The sequence below is a fragment of the Netta rufina genome, assembly GCF_964035555.1.
Source record: "Netta rufina genome assembly, chromosome: 14".
In the NCBI taxonomy this organism is placed as follows: domain Eukaryota; kingdom Metazoa; phylum Chordata; class Aves; order Anseriformes; family Anatidae; genus Netta; species Netta rufina.
The window spans coordinates 1,979,894-2,001,604 of NC_140137.1; the positions used below are offsets into that span (position 1 = coordinate 1,979,894).

At 38.4% G+C, this 21,711-nt stretch overlaps 1 protein-coding gene across 1 annotated transcript; it reads right to left on the minus strand.

The window, feature by feature from the left end:
• Positions 1-4,739: 4,739 nt before the first annotated feature.
• Positions 4,740-5,435, minus strand: LOC311214684 (protein GVQW3-like; the record flags this gene model as incomplete). The annotated part of the gene is made up of 1 exon (XM_084295410.1): positions 4,740-5,435. One exon carries the CDS (start codon positions 5,433-5,435, stop codon positions 4,740-4,742), a length of 696 nt encoding a protein of 231 aa, XP_084151536.1.
• Between the last annotated feature and the right edge of the window lie 16,276 nt (positions 5,436-21,711).

Consider the following 21,711-nt stretch of genomic DNA (forward strand, 5'->3'; position numbering starts at 1 on the left):
AATGCATGAGCTCCCCTCCTTAACTACTTCCCAAACCAGATTTTCTTTAAAATATGAACCAGATATAAAGTTCACAAAAATTCCCAGTGCAGTATTCTCTTCTTTTTTTTTTTTTTCTTTTTTTTTCTTTTTTTTTTTTTTTTTTTTTAACAAAAAGATTAAATTTCTTTTCATGCCTCGATGAGAATTCTATCATTTTCATATTTAAACTTCTATATTGCCTTTCTGAATCTCCCTGGAAAGAGCTCTTCTACCATCTTTCATGAAGTACTACCAATATTAGTATTCTGCTAATTCAGTTCCTCTGCTTCAGAGTCACACAGCAGAGTACCTTAACATAACCGTATTGCCTGCTATCTACAGCAATAAAGATGATCTTTTCTGAACCCCGTCGCATATTGGCAGTCTGTGGTTTAACGGATTACTCTTCAGAGAAGTCTAAGTATGCATCTTAAATGTAAAACAGAAACATTAGCCTCAAAAGTCATCAAGGCAAGTTTTCTGTATTAAAACTGAAGGTTTATACTTCTTTATATTTCTTTCCAATGTGTCACTCAAAAAGACTCTATTCTGTCTCTTCAATAACCTGGGTGATTTTGAAGACCCTAGAAATATTAAGAAGTCAAAGCAGCAATGCTTATTAATGTTGCTTTTTGTATTTCTGAATTCTGCAGTAATGTTTACTGTTTCAAGGGGAGTTTATAATTATGCAAATTGCTAAGCAGTCTGCATAATGTACAACATGTTTGGGTTCACTGACTAGAAGCTGAAATACATTACTTTAATGCTGCCTGTATGCTATGCAATTCAGTTTGCATTTCTTACGCTCCACTGCTCTGTACCTGTCTCCAGCAGTATCCCTTGTGTTTCAGAATTTATATGCAACCTCAGTACCTTTGCAGACATTTGGCTCAGAAATTATCTAAATAATTTAGGTATGCCAACTTAACATTTTGCAAAGCAAAGCTACATTTTGATAGCCCTGTGGTTGCTGAATCCTAGTGAAGACTTCCACCTTTTCATTATAATCTTAGTTGTTATCATAGTTATAACTTAAACATTGTGAAAGCTGTTCTAAGCTGTGCATGACATTTAATAAAAACAAAAACAAAAAACCCCCACAATGTTGTTAAATGTACTCTACTACTTTAAATACAGCATACCTCTTTCATATCATAAACATCATGTCTGCAGTCAGTAATAGGCTGTTTACTGATCCTGTTTTCAAAGGTGTCCATCATTCTGACCTTGCTTGTGCAGGACACTTCTGAACAGATGTGTGCATGCTGCTCCTAGTGTCTGATCATAGTAACTGCTGCCAGAACAGTCACAGAATATTTAAAACTGAGGTGTGCTGAAAGGCCCCCAGACCTCCATCATCCTGTTGAAATATTCTACTCTATGTGAAAGGTTGATCCACTTGATCACCTTCTTAAAATACCATCTAGGACCCATGAAAGCCAAACTAAAGTGACTAAGTACCCCTACAGACAAGTGCAGGCAGTTATCAAGCTCTTGTGGTGTTCCCAGCTATGACTGGCTGTCACAACCTTATGAATCCTCCATCCCACATGTATAGTGTTGCTCATGAGTCAGGTTCCCTTGGCTTTGAGACAAAGATCAGGTTTCAGCTGTAGACCAAGACCCAGCTAAATACTCCAGATTCACATCGTCATCCCTGCTCCAGCACTAAACTTCTCACCATACCCCAGGGTCACCTCAAAGGAAGGGGCCAGGGAATAAAAAGACAGAAGTAGCATCAAGTTAAGCATGGAAACAGCTGGAAAATTTTACTCCATTCAACATCTGCTGCTTGTTGCAGAGGCCAAACAGTGCTTGCTCTCTCTCAGGGTTTGCCAGTGCTGGCCAGCAAAGCAGGGTTTCCTATTATAATTTTAATAGCGGCCTCTCAGGATCAGAGTCAAACACTGGTTTGTGCCCTGTCTGCTTATATTCCCCCCTGCCCCATGCCATAACTGGACAGTTTTAGTAGGTGATTAATTAGACCAATTATTAACTGTGGCCCAGCCTCAGGGTATGAACTATGCTATGCAAACTGATAGGCTCAAAACCACAGAAGGTCTTTGACTCAACTCTGGTTATGCTTTTATATGGTCTCTGTGGGACAGCAATGCTCAATTAACTTATATTACTGTCTATAAACTTAATAGAGTTTTTATAGCTGGAAGAAATCTGTGGCTTTTTTTTTTTTTTTAAAGCTCTCATGTTTCAGATTAGCTGAAAAGGGTTTTTGTCCTGCTGGTACAAGTCTACAGCAGGTTACACCAAGTAAGTGTAGTTCTAGGCATGGGAGAGGCCATGCAATGCCTGTCTTATTTTCCAAATTGTTCTCAGCAGTCAGTATGAAACCCAGTCTTATGAACTGTTTCTGAAAGAGAGTACTCAATCCACACCCACACTTTCAAATAAAAGCAGCAAATAAAAAAAAAAAGCAGAAGAATTTTTTTTTTCCACCTTGTATCTGCTTTCCACATTAGTTATTTTTCATCTACTGTTCAACAGAAAAAGGATTTTATAATTTTCTTATATCCACTTATTTAAAAAAAGGTATTTCTTTCAGCAATTTCTAAGCTCCCTTGTGTAATTACATGAGGAATACAAACCATTCTTCCTTCAGGGAATAAGCCAGCTCATGCAGTTAAGAAGAAATTTTCCTTAGAGACTGGTAATTTCATAATTAGTCACTACAGGATTTCTTGCAGCTTCCAGCTATTATGGGAGAAAAGATACTCAAGCATCCTGAGTCACTGGCCTCAAAGAACATCACTGTCACTGTGTTCTGATAGAAGTGGAGTCAACAAACTGGTTAAAACAAAACCCAAACTAACAAAAAAGACCTCCAACAACAAAACTAGACTGCTGATGCCAGCAATGCCTTCATTTTATATATATATATGTATATAATATGCACACACACATTCACAACTAGTGTATACACACACGTGCACACACACTACTACTACTACTACTACAACTACCTCAAAGGAGGTTGTAGTGAGGTGGTGAGTCAGTCTCTTCTCCCAGGCAACAAACAATAGGACAATAGGAAATATCCTTAAGTCAGGTCAAGGGAGGTTTAGGTTGGATATTAGGAAAATTTCTTCACAGAAAAGGTTGTGAAGTATTGGCAGAGGCTGCCCAGGGAAGTCGTCATCCCTGGAGGTCTTTGAAAGACATGCAGATGTGGAGCTTAGGAACATGGTTTAGTGGTTATCGGTTGGACTTGATGCTCTTAGAGGTCTTTTCCAACCTAAAAGATTCTATGATTCTCTCTATATATCTTTTTCTTTTGATTTTTAATTGCAGGAAATTTTAGTTTGCCTACCAAGTTTATGTTTAATAAACAGAACATAATTTGTATTGGTTTGGTCAGAACATGAACCTTTTACATTTACTTATTTTCTGAAAGACCATTCATCTGCCATATTAGATGACACTTTTGCCATGCATTTTGAAAGTCCAATGCTGAACATGCATGTGCAAGATTCAATGACATAATGGTGTGTGGTTAAGCCCGTTGTTTCTTTGCAAGGAACTACATCAATCAGATCTTTCTTGTGTCAAGACGTGTAACTTATGAAAATAAGAAAAAGTTAGTGTTTGAGTGTCTAAACAATTTCACTGAACAAAATAATAGCAATAATGGAGTAAGAAAAAAGGATATAGAAGGATAGTGAGGAAATTACTTCTCCAGTGCTATAAGAGGCTTATCCCCAAGCCAAGTTTGTCAACAGCAGATCACTTTTATTCCTCTTTCTGAAGGTGCTCATTTTCATTGAAGAACAAGAACCATTTCCCAGCTATATGACAGGTATTGCAATGAAATAGGTGGTTTAAAGCTTATTAACATCATGGCTTGGACTTCACTGATCACTGTCGCTAAACCAGATATTTAATCTCCATTACATTACAACTGTACAGTACATTAAATATCTTTCAGCCACTGCTTCCCTTTTAAGAAAGTTCAGATCAGTCATATCCTTTAAAATGCCACTCAGATGATTGGTGCCCAGTCAACTGATAAGCAAACAGTGCTTAACTAGTCACATCAGTGAATCTGGACAGCAAGAAAGCTTGAAAGAACACTTTGGATAAGAATAAATGACAACGTTACATCTGCATTCCAGACTGAGGAGTAACAATCAAAGAATAGCTCAAAGGCTGAGAAGATGAAACACAATGATGGATGGATGTAAGGAGAAGGAAAAGCTATGACCTGAAACAGATGGAAGAGAACCATAATTTAAATATATTATTTTTAATTCAAGTTATTTCCCTGATGCCTTCTTTTTTCTTTGTTTTGTACATACATGGTCTGTTCTGAAAGTAGTAGGACTCATCTAAAAAAAAAAAAAATTATTCATGAGAATAGAACAAACAATTTTTTCAAAGTAGCACCCTTCCGCGTCTACACACTGCTGCCATCGAATTTTCCAGTTTTCGAATGCCTGGACCGGAATGCTGTTTAGCTCCCTCATCACGGCCTCTTGAAGCGTCTCTACCGATGCGTGATGCTTCCCCTTGAGTGTTGATTTTATTCTCGGGAATAGAAAAAAGTCTGGCGGGGCCAAGTCGGGGCTGTAGGAGGGCTGAGGCAGTGTTGCCACCTTGTGCTGGGCAAGATACTCCACTACGCGGTACGCTGTGTGGCTCGGTGCGTTGTCATGGTGCAGCTGCCAATTGTTGACGATGGCTGGGCGGACACGAGCAATGTGTTTTCACAGTCTTGTGAGGACTTCCATGTTAAAAACTGCATTAACTGTTTGTCCGGGTGGTACAAACTCATTGTGGATGACTCCATGTCGATCAAAAAAGCAAATGAGCATGGACTTTTGCTTGGATTTGCTCATTCGTGCTTTCTGGGGGCGTGGGGAAGCAGGGGTGTGCCATTCTGTGCTCTGCCGCTTACTCTCCGTGTCGTATTCAAACACCCACGTCTTGTCACCGGTCACTACATTGTCCAAAAAGTCGGGCTCCTCATTCACATGATGAAGAAGATACTGGCAGATTGTTTTCCGGTTGGCCTTTTGCTCCTCTGACAACACTCGCGGCACAAACTTCGCGCACACTTTCCTCATGGCTAAGTTTTCTTTCACCATCTCAAAAACTTGGGTTTGAGGAATGCTCAAGTCATCAGCAATCATTCTGATTCTCATCCTGCGAACACGGTTCAGTACATTTTTCACTCGTGACACATTTTCGTTGGTCTTGCTGGTCAAAGGGCGTCCGGAGCGGTCGTCGTCTTCCACTCTTTCCCTACCTTCTTGGAAAAGCTTGTGCCACTCAAAAACACATGATCTACCCATGGCAGCATCACCGTAGGCCTCCTTAATCATGTCGTGTGTCTCTTTGCCCGTTTTACCAAGCTTTACACAAAATTTGATCGTGTATCGCTGCTCCAGTAAACGCTCCATGATTCTCCATGACGAGGCGTCATGGAGACTAGGCGTTTCGACAGGTGTTCACAGTACAAGCAACCTGCTCTCTTCAACGGCCAACAGCCGACTGCCGATTTTTCCCAGAGTTCCCAATATCCCCCTCCACCGATCCTGTGCACACAGACCGCCTCTCGTCCGCCCATTCGCCCAGAAAAAAGCCAGTCCTACTACTTTCAGAACAGACCTTTCTCTCCTCATACAAGCAGGGATCTGCTTTGCTTCTTCATCTGCTTGGTATCATCTCCCTAATGAGGCTCAGTTGCTGTGAGAGGGGAGCATAAGCTCCTCATTTGGCAGGAGCTTGTATCTTGGCCAGAATTGACTCTTGAGCTCCTTGGTCACGGCCTTTACCTCCCTGCAGAACCTGGACTGTTCACCCTCTATGGCCTTGATATCTAACAGCACCGTAAACACACAAATTAATGTAAACCAATACCCTTATAATCTTCAACACAACTTTAACACACATTTCCCTGCTGTGGAAGTGAATCAGACTACCTATTGTCTACCAGTTCAGGAAAAGTTTTAAGTTTAAGTGATCAAATAGCTTTAAATATAAATCTCTCATTGGGACTACACTCATATTGTCTATTAGTTATTATCATAGAATCATAGAATCATATAATATCCCGAGTTGGAAGGGACCCATAAGGATCATCAAGTCCAATTCCTGGCACCACAAAGGTCTGCCCAAAAGTTTAGACCATGTGCCTAAGTACACAGTCCAATTGCTTCTTAAATTCAGACAGGCCTGGTGCAGTGACTACGTCCCTGGGGAGCCTGTTCCAATGTGCAACCACCCGCTCGGTGAAGGACCTCTTCCTGGTATCCAGCCTGAACTTCCCCTGCCTCAGCTTAATACCGTTCCCGCAGGTCCTATCACTGGTGATTACAGAGAATAGGTCACCTGCCTCTCCACTCCCCCTCAGGAGGAAGTTTTAGACTGTGATGAGGTCCCCCCTCAGCCTCCTCTTCCCTAGGCTGCACAGGCCCAGTGCCCTCAGCCACTCGTCATACGTCTTCCCCTCTAGGCCCTTCACCATCTTTTGTTGCCCTCCTCTGGACACTCTCCAACAGTTCAATGTCCTTTTTGTACTGTGGTGCCCAGAACTGCACACAGTGCTCAAGGTGAGGCCACACCAGTGCGGAGCAGAGCGGGACAATCACCTCTCTCGACCGACTAGCAATGCCGTGCTTGATGCATCCCAGGAAACGGTTGGCCCTCCTGGTAACCAGGGCACACAGCTGGCTCATATTCAACTTGCTGTCAACCACAACCCCCAGATCCCTCCCTGCAGGGCTGCTCTCCAGCATCTTGTCGCCTAGTCTGTACGTAAAGCCAGGGCTGCCCCATTCCAGGTGCAGGACCTGGTACTTGCTTTTGTTAAACTTCATATGGTTGATGATCGCCCAGCTCTCCAATCTGTCCAGATCTCTCTGCAAGGCCTTTCCACCCTCATCCAAGTCCACAACTCCTCCCATTTGGTGTCATCAGCAAATTTGCTCAGAACACCTTCTAGTCCTACATCCAAATCATTTATGAAAACATTGAAGAGGACTGGCCCTATAATGGAGCCTTGAGGAACCCCACTACTGACCATATTAGTGACCACCATAATAGTGGCCTAGAGCCATAGTACATTTATATTTGAAAAGACTCCTCAAGAAATGAACACAAACCAGTTTGATTAAGCAACACAAGTGTTTTAGGTCTGTACTCCAAAAAGGAAGCTTCCCAAGCTTCCCAAGGAAAACAAAGACTTAGAAGGCAGCCACACAGAAATCCTATCAAGGACCTTATCTCAGACAAGGTTGTCAAATTGGCAAGCAGATGAAAATGAAAGATTGGGTTTTAATTTATATAAGAGAAATACTACAACCTCAGTATTTCCAAGCAGAAAATGATTCCCTAAATGACTGATTACTATGGCTTAGAATTTGTAGACTCTCACAGTACAGTGGTACCTATACTAACACAGTTGCACCTTATGGCACCTTATTTATTTGTATAGAAGTCTGTAACTGTTATTTCTGATGGAAGTCTACAAATTAAAAAGAATAAAGTTTGCGAGAGGCCTACTGGGAATTCTGCTTTTTACTAAACTAAGAAACAGAAATATTCAAAAAATGGGGCAAGACCACTTTAGGACTAGAAACACAGTGGTTTATGGGTAAGAAAAGCAATTCCCTTGGTAAAAGGAGCACCAGCCTGACAATGTATGGTAATGTGCTAGCTTGAAATGGGATGAGGACATATGCAACGGTAACAAACAACTTAAGTGAGTAGTTATCATTTAATAATACCATGATTTTCACTAATGTAAGTGCAACTGTCTGAAAAACTAAACTTATTCAGAAGTTATTGTGAAGGACCTGGTCAAGAAAAATAGCTTACAAAGACATATGTAAACTGGACATATTAACTGATGAAAATAACATGACTGAAAGTTCAGTTAAAACATTGAGATCTCATGCATTTGCAGTCCTTTTTCCTCAACTTCAGAAACAGGTAACTGATAATATTTTACTTTTCTAGAATGTTATTCAGAGTTAACAACATACAGTGTCAACTTATATTTATTTTTTTTTCTGTTGTGAAAGAGTAAAAGAGTGGTAGTAATTTTTACATGACTATAAAATAATGAGGCTCAATAAATAACAAATATTTAACTTACTTATTTTTAATAGCATAGCCAGGTGCTCATTCCTCATATGGCACTAACATTTGCTTCCTAGAGGCTTATTATTTTTGAACACCTGTACTTATGTTAAAATAGCTTTAGAATGTTTTTGTTTTGTTTCCATTTCAGAAATAATGAAAAAAAAATCTCTACTGTTATGTAGGAAGCTTTTTTTTTTTTTTTTTGAGACATGAAATATGACAAACAAAAAGAAAATAAAACAGTATGAGTTGTTTAATAAGTAATTCTAAATTAGGACAAATTATATAAAAGGAAGTTTGGCATACAATATTTTTTTTTTTGGGGGGGGGGAACAGATTCTAAACAGAGATACTTCTGTGACCAACTTGTAACAGATATTTACAAAACATCTAATCTTTTTTTTTTTTTTTTTAGTATAAACTATAGTGTTCAGATTTTTCATCATAAAGAACCCTGAGAAATAGATCAAGTCTAACCACAAAAGTAACAGATGTTTTTCACTAAATGTAGACAATGCAGTATCTGCTTTATCTCTGTATATAGGTTTATCTCTGTATATATTAGGTTTTGATTGCTTGATGATATTCAAAATGATTTGCAATTCTAATATCACTTTGTTTGGGATGAGAAACTGTAGCACTTTCAAGAGGTGAAGGGCTAATTCGCATGCTATTTATTGTGTCTTTGAGTGCACCAAAATAGGAAGGACTAAGCTCCATTACATATGGATTATCAAACAATGCTGCTGAGATGATTGCTTTTGGTTTACTGACACATCTTGTGACAGTACCTGGTTATGCATGTTAGAGTGCTACTTACTACCCAAGTTGTCTCAGTGTCTTTAGAGGACTATTTTCATATCTTGGTATTCCTGAGAGCCTGGCAGAACACAGACATGGCTGACCAGCTGTTTCCTTGCTCTCTATGAGTGTTACTTGAAGTGGACAGCACTTGCCTGAAATAAAGCTTCCTTCCAGTTACGGTAGCATGAAGTAAAGTCCATTTAGATTAGTCACAAGAAACAATGGAAACTCCAGTTTCGACAGCTGAACTCCATTGCCGTAATGTTTCTCTGAACTCTGATACAAAGGCTCTGCTGGCTGATTTCACCCATCTGATACACGTGCCTTCTTCCACATGAAATTTGAGCCACTGAGCCCAGGGAACCTTTCTGTCCTTTTAAAACCTATGACAGATATATGTATGTATGGATGACAAGCTTTATCTGAGTTCACAGCACAAGCCTGTTTAAACAACTTTAAGCCTGACATTAAGGACCTTGGAAAACTTTTACTTCTGGAGGGATAGATTCACCCCTCTAGTGTTAAAATGAGAAAAATAGAATTTTTGAGAAAATTAGAAAAATAGAATTTTAACACCTGCTGTTAAAACGAGAAAAATAGAATAGTTCTCCATAGTATGAGGCATAGGTATTTGAAGCAACTTACAATACAGAGGAATGTAAAGACTTAATACAAGATATTAGTATGTTAAAGGAAGCCAACAATAAAATATTGCTTATCAACAGAAGTTGCTTCCAATTCAGTTAAACCCAATATGTACTTTCTATGCCAAATAAACATATTTTCCTTGCAAATCAGATTTTCAAGATTAATTTTTTCCAATTAATAGCAATTAAATATCGTAGCAATGAGATATTTGAGCAATTTTTAGCTAAAATATTTAATTTAAAATATTTCAGCAATTAAATATTGTAGCAATGAGAACCTACAAAATGATACATACTTAGAAAAAGTTTCATTATCTTTCACTGAACATAAAACAAACAAATGGGGAAAAAAGGAAAACAAACAAACAAAAAACACACAAACAAACAAACAAAAAGAACCCACAAACCAAACCAGAATTGCATTTGTAATGCAAGTAAATCTTTCAACGTGATTTAGCAATTCTGAGTATCTTTAGGAATTGTATCATTTCATTAAGCAGGAATATAAACTAGAAACAAAACCCAGAGGTGCACTGTATAAACAAGACAGTAAACATAAAATATTCATTGGAGCAATTTATAAGTGTTCAAAAATCTGTAGAGAAATCTGTAGAGAAGTGAAGTTTCTCTTAATTGAAGAAATGCACAGGCCTAAAGGCACATTAACCAAACCTGCCCAATTTATTTCCTCATCTCACAGCCACACAGTTTAAAATTCTTACAGAAATTTTCAAAGACTAAGAATGTATAAAACACTGACAGCCACCTGCCAACTTTTTTATTTATTTTGTTAAGGGGAATCCCAGAAGGCTTTTTGGACATCTCTTGACCTATGCTTGTGTCAAGATTCAGAAAGTCTCCCAAACATTAAGAAATATTAAGAAGTATTAAGGTGTCTCCTAAAAATATAGGCAAAATACATTTCGCTATAGCTCAGCTTCAGAAAAAATAAAGTTACACCAACCACCTATGATCACGTTGCAGATCATGACTGTGAGGTCTTCTACAGTTTTCTGAAACACTGTAGTAATTGGGGTCTGACCTCCACACTTACCACCACACCAAGCTCTGCTGAAGCCCTGCAATGGGTGGACATGGGAGCAAGAGGGAGGGAGGCTGAGCTAAAAGTTCCTGTCTGGCTGGCACAGGCTGCACAGACAGACCATAAAGAAATGCTCTTCAAAAGTGAAGGTGGTTAAGGTTCCTTGGCTCGGAAGGAAATTCTTTGCATTTGTGTTTGAAGAGAGGATAAAAGAGATCGATAGCGGGAAAGCGTGCAAGGGAGTAAATCATGGGGGTGCAATGGAGCAGTAGATAAACATGCACTCTGACAGTCTGCTTGGAGCTATCAGGCTGCAATTTTGAAAGAAGCTTTCTGCGTGACAGTTCATTTTACTTAAGAAGTGGATAGACCTAAAATCAATGTATCTTTCAAAAAGGTACATCATTATATACTCTTAAGTGATGTTACAAGCACCTAGACTAGGAATGGTAGTACACTTAGCCTGCTTATTCTGCCACCCCACATGCAAGACACAAACACAGAGCCGTGGACAACCAGCTTTCTGCAAGCTCTCAGGGTTTACTATTAAGAAATGGACTTCCCCAAGAAGATACAACTCTTCTTTTTATTCAGGAGAGAGTTCATAACACAGCCTGTGGGTAGCTGGAGCTGCTAGACAGTTTTCATATTTTCCCATTTCCCCCTGCAATGACATGACTTGCATTTCAATGTATCTACATCATATTGAAACTGTTATCTTCTAACAGCACTTTTGCATAAAGATAGAAATTTATTCTTCTCAGTGTCCTGGACATGTTTCTTAAAATTCAAACAAACAAACAAACAAAAAAAAACACCAAACCAACCAGCTAAATAGAACCCCACAACCAACACAAAAAACAGGGCAGTAACAACATGTTTTCTTGAACTGCTGGGATATCTTGTCCAGTTTTTACAAGCTGAGCTAGACTTATGGTAAGACCTTCATTTGGATCAACCCAAGCTGTCTTCAGCAGCTCCTAGCAGAACAGAGAGAGGGACTGCATGAATAGAGTTTTGAGCTTCCTATCACTTTTCATAGTACTGATCACAATCCTTCTGAAATTGCACAAAAGCTCACATTCTTAACATCAACACAAAACACTTGATATTGGTATGATGTTAGGCAAAAAAAGTTATTCTTCTGAGAAAAAAAAAAAGACTAAAATGGAAATACTGGAAACAAACAATGTTTTTATCAATTAAGCATCTCCAGAGTTATAAATGATATTTTCCCCCACTATTATCAGAAAGGCTATTATCTGGTACCACTGGATTTTAAAAGTTCATATAGTCCAGTATTCGGACACTAGATGGCAATGTTCGATTTTATTTAGTCATGTGATTGAAACAATGATTATACGGGATCTTCTAAAAAAAGAAAACCATTTTTGGGGGGTTAAAAAGGAGGAAAGGAGCGTTTAATCTAGCTAAATAAGAATAAGGATCCAAATCTTAATAAATAATCTGTCTAAAATCATGGAAAAATCAACAAAATAGAAATAACCTGGATACAGCCATCAAGTAGATTAAGAAAAAAAGCACATATTTTGGTAAAAGCACAACATTCAGTAAAACCATAAGGTTTTATTATGTCTCAAAAAAACATTTTATGATATATTTTCAGTACTTCAAAGTAAATTATGATCAAAATAAATGTAGATTTAACAGTCCTTTGGCAAATTCTTCTCTTATCTGTATCGAGAGGCAATAGAGAGAGACAACTGAGTGTTGAGACAGAGGACGACAAGTTTCCTACAGTTGCCATAAATGTCTGCTTGAATTCCTTTACAACTCTGGACAGCCAGGTCTGCTTTAGTAAGGAATGGTAGTATTCATATTTGGAATATAAAACTTCAAGGAAGAAATTATTTTCCTGAGACAAATGATGACAGAAGATGAAGAGGAGCTGACAATACATTTTCAGGATATGCAGAAAACCCAGACTTTCTGGAGAACAAGTCCTACAAGGAGCAGCTGAGGGAGCTGGGCTTGTTCAGCCTGGAGAAGAGGAGGCTCAGGGGCGACCTTATTGCTCTCTATAGGTACCTCAAGGGAGGCTGTAGCGAGGTGGGGGTTGGTCTGTTCTCCCACGTGCCTGGTGACAGGACGAGGGGGAATGGGCTTAAGTTGAGCCAGGGGAGTTTTAGGTTAGATGTTAGGAAGAACTTCTTTACTGAAAGGGTTGTGAGGCATTGGAACAGGCTGCCCAGGGAAGTGGTGGAGTCACCATCCCTGGAAGTCTTCAAAAGACGTTTAGATGTAGAGCTTAGGGATATGGTTTAGTGGGGACTGTTAGCGTTAGGTCAGAGGTTGGACTCGATGATCTTGAGGTCTCTTCCAACCTAGAAATTCTATGTGATTCTGTGTGTGATTTTCCCAGACTATCTTTTAAAATACGATCTGTTTCACAGACATAAAGCTTGAGTCTTTCTTGCTACAGAAAATAAAATAAATAAAATAGAGGTAATCTCTTATTTCATCAGATTAACTACAGTACCATTTCCTGTTTGCCTTTATTTCAGAGAAGACCAAGAGTCAGGCAAAAATCCTGAGATCATACCCATTTCTGTTTCACCAGCTGTTTCATCTGCTCCTGCCGCAAAGCACCCTGTTAATCAAACCTATTTCCTGCTGAATGATCAAAAGGCTTAGTCTTGAGACTAATCAACATTAACAATCATTATAATAATTCTGACATGAGAGATGATTTTTTTTTCAGAGAAAACCAAGCCTAAGGTTACATAATTTCAAAAGGAGGTCAGGAGTAGTGATTTAAATTTTACAACAAGTTTTCCATTTTTCTTGTCTTAGGGTCTGCTGCTCTCTAACCTAAGAATCATAAGCAAATCCAATCTGTTCGGTATGATGCTATGCTACTGCCTTTCCAAAGCCACAGGGACAAAAATGCTTGGATGTTAATCTAATTGTCTTGTTGAAACACTTTAGATGGTGTGGTTAAAAAAGAAAAACACAGCAGGAGATACAATTGCTCTACTGAAACCCATCACAGATGTTTTTCTACCTGTCTTGGCCAAATTCATCTGTCATGTCTCATTCCAGCAGCTCTGTGATGGTTCAGATTTTGACTCATTCCCCTAAGTACAACCACACAGTAAACACAACAAAGAGAAGGAGGAAATAGAAAAGCTTAAATTTTATTTTTATATTATGTTTTAGATTCCATGAATTACAGATGAACATTAAGTGTTCAGAGCAACTTGGCCTTGGAAATGCAAATAAGTCACAGAACCTGCAGACTAAAATATTCCCTATATATTGGTTAAAGGAAATGAATAAAGCTGAAAAGAACTTTTCTATTAGTGGTTATGAGGCATAATTCTCTCTCCTCTGTTTGTTTGTTATTTATTCCTGGTGCAGCAGTGCCTTGAGGTCTCAGTAAAGTTGAGGCTTCCTAATACAAGACGACATAATTCTTGTCCTAATAGAGACAAACCAAGTGATGAAGAAAGTGTAGAAACAAAGGGCTGACAAAGCTAAAGGACTCTCCTAAATGATAAAGAAAGAAAAATAGATTGAGGTTTCTGGTGCCCTAGTCTAGTGCACTGACCTCAGGGCCTAGTCTCAAAGCTTGTCACCATCATTTTGTTCACTTCGGAAGTAACACATTCTGCCTACCCCAGGCTTCTGTCTCTCCATTAAAATCTCTATGTTAAGTGAACTAGTGCTTTACAGTTGAGTTAGCTGGGCTGGCAATGGACATAGATCCAAAAATCAACCATGGGCAAAACTACAACTAGAGAAGTGGGTGATAGTGCAGTTCATCGTTTACATCAGTTCAAATGAAAGTTCTTCGTGAATGACTAATACAATTCTTCCGTGAAACCAGTGTAAAGCTCTGAAGCATGGCTCACTTGAGATAAATGAGCTTGAAAATAATTCAGGTATATTAATTTAAACAAGCTTGCGTAGCAAGGACAATTGCTTAGTTTCACTAAGAGGAGGACAACTCCTGATGCTGGTTGCCATTCTCTTTTTCCAATGTGTTTGTTCCGTATAGAGAATGAGTGAAGGGATCAGGCAAAGTATTCCTGGAGGAGCTACTTTTAGCCATTGCAAAGGGGCCTCAGACTTAGCATGGATTTCCTCAGGACTTGATGCTGCCCTTTTTGGCTAGACAGAGCTCTGTGGTGGGTGCAAGCTTTAGGTCTACAGAGGCAGCAAGCTCAAACTCTTAGATCTGCACAAATAGAAAGATGTTGCTTTGTTGCAATACTGAATGATAATAGCAAGAAGTATGAAAAAAATCTACAGCCTGCATTAAAGAAAGTTACTTTTTTCTACATGTAAAGACTCTAGATGTCACAATACTAGAAGCATGTACCTAACCATCATGTAGGTTTTCCTAATATATCCCATAACCACCTGAAGAGTTGCAAGAACTCTTCCACTTTCAGGATTCCCTGAGACTGAAGTGAAATCCATAAAGCCCCAAAGCACGCATTAGTGCATCTTTGCTCTGTAATAAACTGTAGAGCTTATTCTATGAACTGAAGGTCTCTCCAAAACATTATTTTTAAAATACATGATTAGCTTAAAAAAAAAAAAAAAAAAAAAAAAAAAAGAGAGAGAGAGAGAATAAAATATATATTTATTTTTTTTTAGATTGGAAAAAAACAGATTGACAATGCCAATTTTTGAAACATTTTCAAGATGCAAAGAAAGTATATCAGGATATAGATAGTTCTGAATCCACAAGAGTTCTGAATTTATGTTGTTCATTCAGGTGAATAACACAGTTACATCAAAGATCAATAGGAAGAGAAAAGCGAAATATCCCAAATACCGCCTGTTGTTGTTTTGTAGGGATGTCTTTGCTCTGGGCAGTCTGGAATACCAAGAAATATCAACAGATTTTGTCAAATATAAAGACTGCATTATAAAACATCTATATAGCCTTTCTACTTAAATGTGTGTATTTTGCCTCCAAGGACTCGTTCTCTCTGAAGTTCAAGGACAGTACCACATCATGCACAGCTGGATGTACATTAGAGGGTATTTTGGCTTCACCTCTGGAAGTCTCTCAAGTTTCTAACAAAATCTTCTTCTTGGATTTTTCATTCTAGCTGACAAGCTAAAAAAGAAAAAAAAGAAAAAAAAAAAAAAAAGGCCATAGTGATTTTAAAGAGTTCAGAGTAAAAACCACAAAACAGAGCAAAGACCAAAGAATGGAGTCTTTCCTTTCCACTCTGACTCAAGTCACAAGCCTTTGAGCCTTTTTTTTTTTTTTAAATGAAGGAAAGGTTTTAATCAAAACAAACAAAACCAGAACACAATCAACTGGTTTTGATATTCCACTAATAAAGGCTACATCATTTCTAAGACAAACACCTCATATTCTTTCCCTAAAAGATCTAGTACTTACATTAAAACTATAGTTCCAGTGCTCATGTAGCTTTCATGATTTAAGTGTGTAAATGAGGACATATTTATAGGGAGTTACACTTTTTAATCAGACTAACTGATGGAGTGTGGGGGAAAATAGATAAAAACGTACACAAAAAAAGAAAATCTTTCAGGCAGATGTAAACTGAAGAAGTCCCTTTGTTACTTAGAACATAACTAGTGAAGAATGCTATAAGATTGTGTTATTACTGATAATCGAAATAGGGTAATATTTATTAGCTTCTTTTTCTCTTTACATAGTGCATTCTTGTTTTTATTGTTAATCAGAGGATTAAATCTGGATACCCAAATACTTTCATATGTTAGTTTTACTTGACCAATGAAAAGAATTTTCTGGGACACTTAATAATGAGAGGTTAGAAGTAAAGTAACACTGAAAAAAATCCTGGGAAGAACACCAGGGCCACAGGGAACAGACAGTCTTCATAACAATTGCCGCAGATCTTGGAGAACGCTCTAGAGGCTCCTTCTATTCCCGCTCTGCATTGCATCCAAAAGCTAATACCTGAAGCATATGCATTAAGAGACATCAAGGCACCTGCTAGGTCAGAGCTCCTAAAGGACATCTAAGTAACACAGCTGTGTGATGAGGCACTTAACATTCAAGGGCTAGCCATTCAATGGAGTCTTGTGAGAAGAGCTCAAGTGTGTTTGTTTTTGTTTTTGTTTTTTTTTCTGATTACTGAGATAGTTCAGTTAAAGGGACTGCAGGGATAGGATGCTTTTCATGGTAAGAGAGCAGAGGAAGACAATGAAAAGGTAAGTATGCCGGATGTTTCAGTGGATGTAACAGCTTTTTGAGTTGGAGATTTGTGTTGCTCTGCAAATACAAAAATACATGTTGTTGTCCACATTGTGGTACAGACACAAAGTACAGTGTCATTCTTTTTTGAGTTGAAATATCCAGTTAATCAAAACAAGAGCTTTATAGGCACTGGGACTTCAGATCAATGTATTTGTAAGATGTACTGAAATACTAAACTGCACCATTATTCAGAATTTAAGATATCAGTGCCTTATTAATGCTCCCTGACAACTTTGTGTATAGACAAAGAACATTTCTGAAAAGCTCTGAGCCATCACGAAGCTAACACAGCAAACAACAGCTAGCAAAGAAGTGGTACATTAAACACCATTTGTTGAAAACAAGCAATTCATACTCCAAGTAGTAACATTCCAAGAAAAATAGATAAATTCCAAAAATGCAGAAAACAAGCCAAGTTTAGTAAGTCTCATGGCTACTCCATTACAATAACCTTTCTTAGAGTCATGGCTTTCTTGGTGACAGCAGTTTCAAATGCAGTGTTTAAAGGCAGCAACGAAGGTACCAGACCTTGGGCTAAGCTGAATTACATTCAGGATAGAGCCAAAGGAAGAATGAAAGTTAGTCACCCTTTCTCTGAGTGATGACTGGTCTCTTTGAAACATAGGCATGCCTAAGACATAAAGCAGTCTTTAAAATCCACTTCACTGAATTTCTGAAGTTTTGCTCTACAACTCTTGCAGGCTTGGCTTAGGTCTAGAACAGATGGAGCAGATATAACACACAGCTCAGAACTGCATGCTTTTATTTGCATTTTGAGATTAAAAATATTATTATGCTAAATACGAATTGATTATCCAAACCATTAATTCACGATTAAGGAATATTAAAAACACACATCATGCATAACCACTAATCAGCAAAAAATCCAAAGTTAATAAACTGGTATTTAATTGTATCTTGTTAACTTTAACATTTTTCTTAATCATAATTTAAAGCAGTTCCAAGATGCAATTTAAATCATTACCAAAAACTCTTGCCAGTCCATTTCAAAAACAAAAATTATCTGAAGTTACTCTTGACTTTTTTCCTTCTCCAAACTAACTATAGTAATTTATACGCAACCTTACATCCACCCCAGTAACTATGATTAACCCACATCATCCACAGCCAGAAAGCTGTCCAAAGTGACAGCCAAGACAGACAGAACAATAAAAATATAACTACACTACCAACAGCAACAAATTGCTTTGCTTCAACATACTGATTTCTTTGGAGTCTCACGTGGCCAGCAGCAGGAAAGTCCTTTGCAAGATTATAAGGGGACTACAGAAAAAATGGGCTACATTTGTGCATGAACGTACAATGCTCTTATAGGTTACTGTGTAAAACCAAAACACTACAAAATGAGGCCTGTAACTCAGAGAAGTCAGATGTAACAAAGGGAACAAGGATCTTGGATTCATACATCCTAGTGAGATGAAGGATGGCAAAGCCCAGGTATGTTCTGCCAGCTGGATTTGGGTAGCAGGAAGCTTGTATTTTTTCTGTTGTCTTTCCTTCAGAAATGGGGAAGAAATTTTCAGGCAACATACACAGTGCACCAACACCTGGATGCTTTCCCTTGTCCCCAGGAATGGTCTGAACATAACCCACACATCTACATGAGAAGAGGGGAAGAGGCTGCCTGTAAATCGTGCACATAGGCATGGCTGAGGACAGAGCTGAGAACTGCTACCAGAGACCATGAAGAGGGTCCACTTTTGGGATCCAAATTCCATGGCAGCAGAGGCTGAATAGACTAGTCTCATATCTCCTGTATATCCAGCAGCACTGGCAAAAGTGGCCATGCTTATGTAATCCACCTTGAAGTTTTTTGGACACACAGTATACAACTGGATGGGCAGCAATTCGTAATGCATTTACATTATATCTGTAGCTAGGAGAAATAGAGCTACAGTGAATTAGTGTGATAGAGACATACTTTAATTCATCTGTAGATACAGTTTGAATACAGTGGGGAAAAAACAAAACAAAACAGCACAACACGTGTCTTTACCAGAGCCACTTGGGTGTCCAGAACCACTGCCTGCTATGCAGGCATCCTAAACTTTATGATCAGTTACACCATTGCCCGTTTTTGTCCTAAAAATGCATTAACTTTGCCAAAAAGTACAATACCTGGAAAAAAAAATAAATTGCTCTTTTATTTTAAATCTGGTAATTCAAAATGTCACCTTTCTCGGTGTAACTGTGTTCCTACTGGTGGAGAATTGATCGTCACACAGTTTTCACCACTGAATCACCCCAAGTGTTTTTACTGTTTTGGAACTTTAAAATCTGTGGTTACAATTGCCTCACAATTCAGTTGACTTATACAATAAAATAGATGCAGAAAAAGGATTAAGAATAACCCTCCATGGCCCAACTAATCAAGTATATATATATGGAAAACAAAAAATTGGTGCTACTTACGTGAATTGGCAAGTTTGTGGGTAACAATATAAGTAAAGATGTGTTTTCTGCTTGCTCTTTGCATTCTCCTATGTGGGCTGTAGAAATTACAGCCCTGGAGTTTTATTCTTTTACGGTTTAAATAAACTTTTTCTCTTTTGAGCACTTTGCCTGTATGCTCTATCATGGTATACATCTGTCTGCATTAAAGCTCATTTTATACACCTGTGCTAACACTTCAGTTTGGAATCCTTTTAAGTCTCCCTTACTATTTGTTCCACAGCCTCTGCTGCTCCAAATTTAGTTTCATCAGCAGCTAACTACTTCACTTTCCCTGTCAGTCATGTATATAGATCAGGCACCGTCTATGTTCAAGGACACTATGTTCCCTTTGGGAACCCTTCTTAATACTTCTCACCAATTTAGAAGAACTTGTATGACAAGCAATTGCTTGTTTGATTTTTTTTTTAGCTACTCTTTATCCTCTGTATCCACTCATTTACTCCCTTGGCTAGATGCAGCTTTCAGCTTAAGCAGGAGTCTGTGAAGTGGACCTTTTGCAAAGACTTTCCTCCAAATCCATAAATTAAAGCCATATATTGTGCACTATGAAGGCTACTGCTGCACCTTCAGAAGAAACAGCAAGAAAACTTGGTTTGGTAGGACCCACACTGCTCCTGCAATGTTGCTTCTGCAATCATACTGGCTAGTTCCTCTGAGATTAACATAAAAGATGAATGTTTCATCATGCATTTCATTCTAACATGTCAAGGGAGATTCTGCTCTGGGTTGCATCAAATTATCCCTAGAGTAACTTTACAGATTTCAAAGGTTTAATGTGTCCTGCCCCTTTCCCATAGTGTAGCTGTCAAAACTCAACATCTGGTGTTACAGATTCTAGCATTTAGCACAGTTACAAACTAATATGCCTCCTAACCAATTCAGTGAGACTTCCGTGAAAACGAAAAACAATCAAAACAACTCCGAGATTGATGCAGTTCCTATGTATGGATCAAGGGCATGACATGTTTGATATTTGTTCTGTGGACAGCAGTTCAAATTGAGGATATTGCCCTTAGGGCCAGCTACTATCCTTAATCTCTGCCTACAGCTTCCACTATCATTACTGTAAGTATGAAGCAGTTAGATTTTTAATAAGCCTGCATCCAGCCAACCTTCATGGCTATTTAAAGACTCCATAAGGACTCTCTTATGATTTGTAACCAGAACATCTGCCATCTCTTGTTCAGTTGTACATCTTTTCTACAGCCTCAGAGAGCATCCTTATTCTTTGCAAATACTGGTCCTACACGCACTTGAAAAGATGCTAAAAATTGTTCCCCAAACTACTAAACACTTAACTCACTCCTCTCTCTGGGCATCTTAATGGAGTTGCAAGAACTAGCAATATATTTGCTAGTATTTTGCCCAGAAGCCCATTGACATGGAAGTAATAATCTAACACAGCCAATGCATGAGCATTTAGGAAAGTTGTTTCAGCACACTTTCACTACACTGGGAGATGATGTAAAGTCCTTCCCCTTGTGTCAAACCCCGTATCATTCAGAAGCCAATACAAATATGTACAAGAGTGAAATGAAGGAAAGAATAGGAACAAAACTGATCTGGAAGTATAAAGTAATTCTTCCTTGCTTCTCTTTTTGGACCTCCTAATGCAATCACATTTCTTTGAAGAAGAATGGAAACCGGATACAAGGAATAGATACCATACCATGTATTCTGAAAAATCAGGCATGCATATTACAAGCTAGGGTGCCCTATCTTATCTGTTGAGTAAGAATTCTCTCTCTTCTTTCAAAAAAACTTTCCTGCAGAATCCACCCATATCCAAACAATTAATCCCCTTAATTTTTTGTTCAGCCAGTTTCCTGGCAGTTGAACAGGAAAGAAAATATAAATCAGTAAGAGGTCTCTGCTATTGACAGGTTTGTTGCAACCCTGGGGCTGAGATGAAGGACCATGCACAGATGTCCAGCCTAGGGCTGGTATATCCCCTTCATTATAACATGTTTGAAAATAAAAGTTGAAACTACACCTTCTGTTACAGTAAACAGCAAATAGTAAATATTCATTACTATTGCTAGCAAGGACACGGGAAAGGTGGACTGCCACTAGAGCTGCTAGACTTTCCAGGTAGACTGACTGAGATCAAGGGTCCTAGCCATGCTAGGGACCCCTGCTACAAGTTATGAACTGAATAGAAAATGGCAGCCTACCAGACATCGTGCAGAGATGTTAGAAAAACCTCTCTAAAAAGTTTGAGGCTGAAATAAAATGTCAGAAGCTTTTTCTGAAGCCATTTGTAAACCCTGTTCCAAATTCTCCAATGAAGATTCAGTACAAGTTTCATTTCATACTTCCAATACAGTTTGTCATTCCAATTTTCAAGCTACACTATTACTTTTCTTCAGTAACATATGAGCATACATATC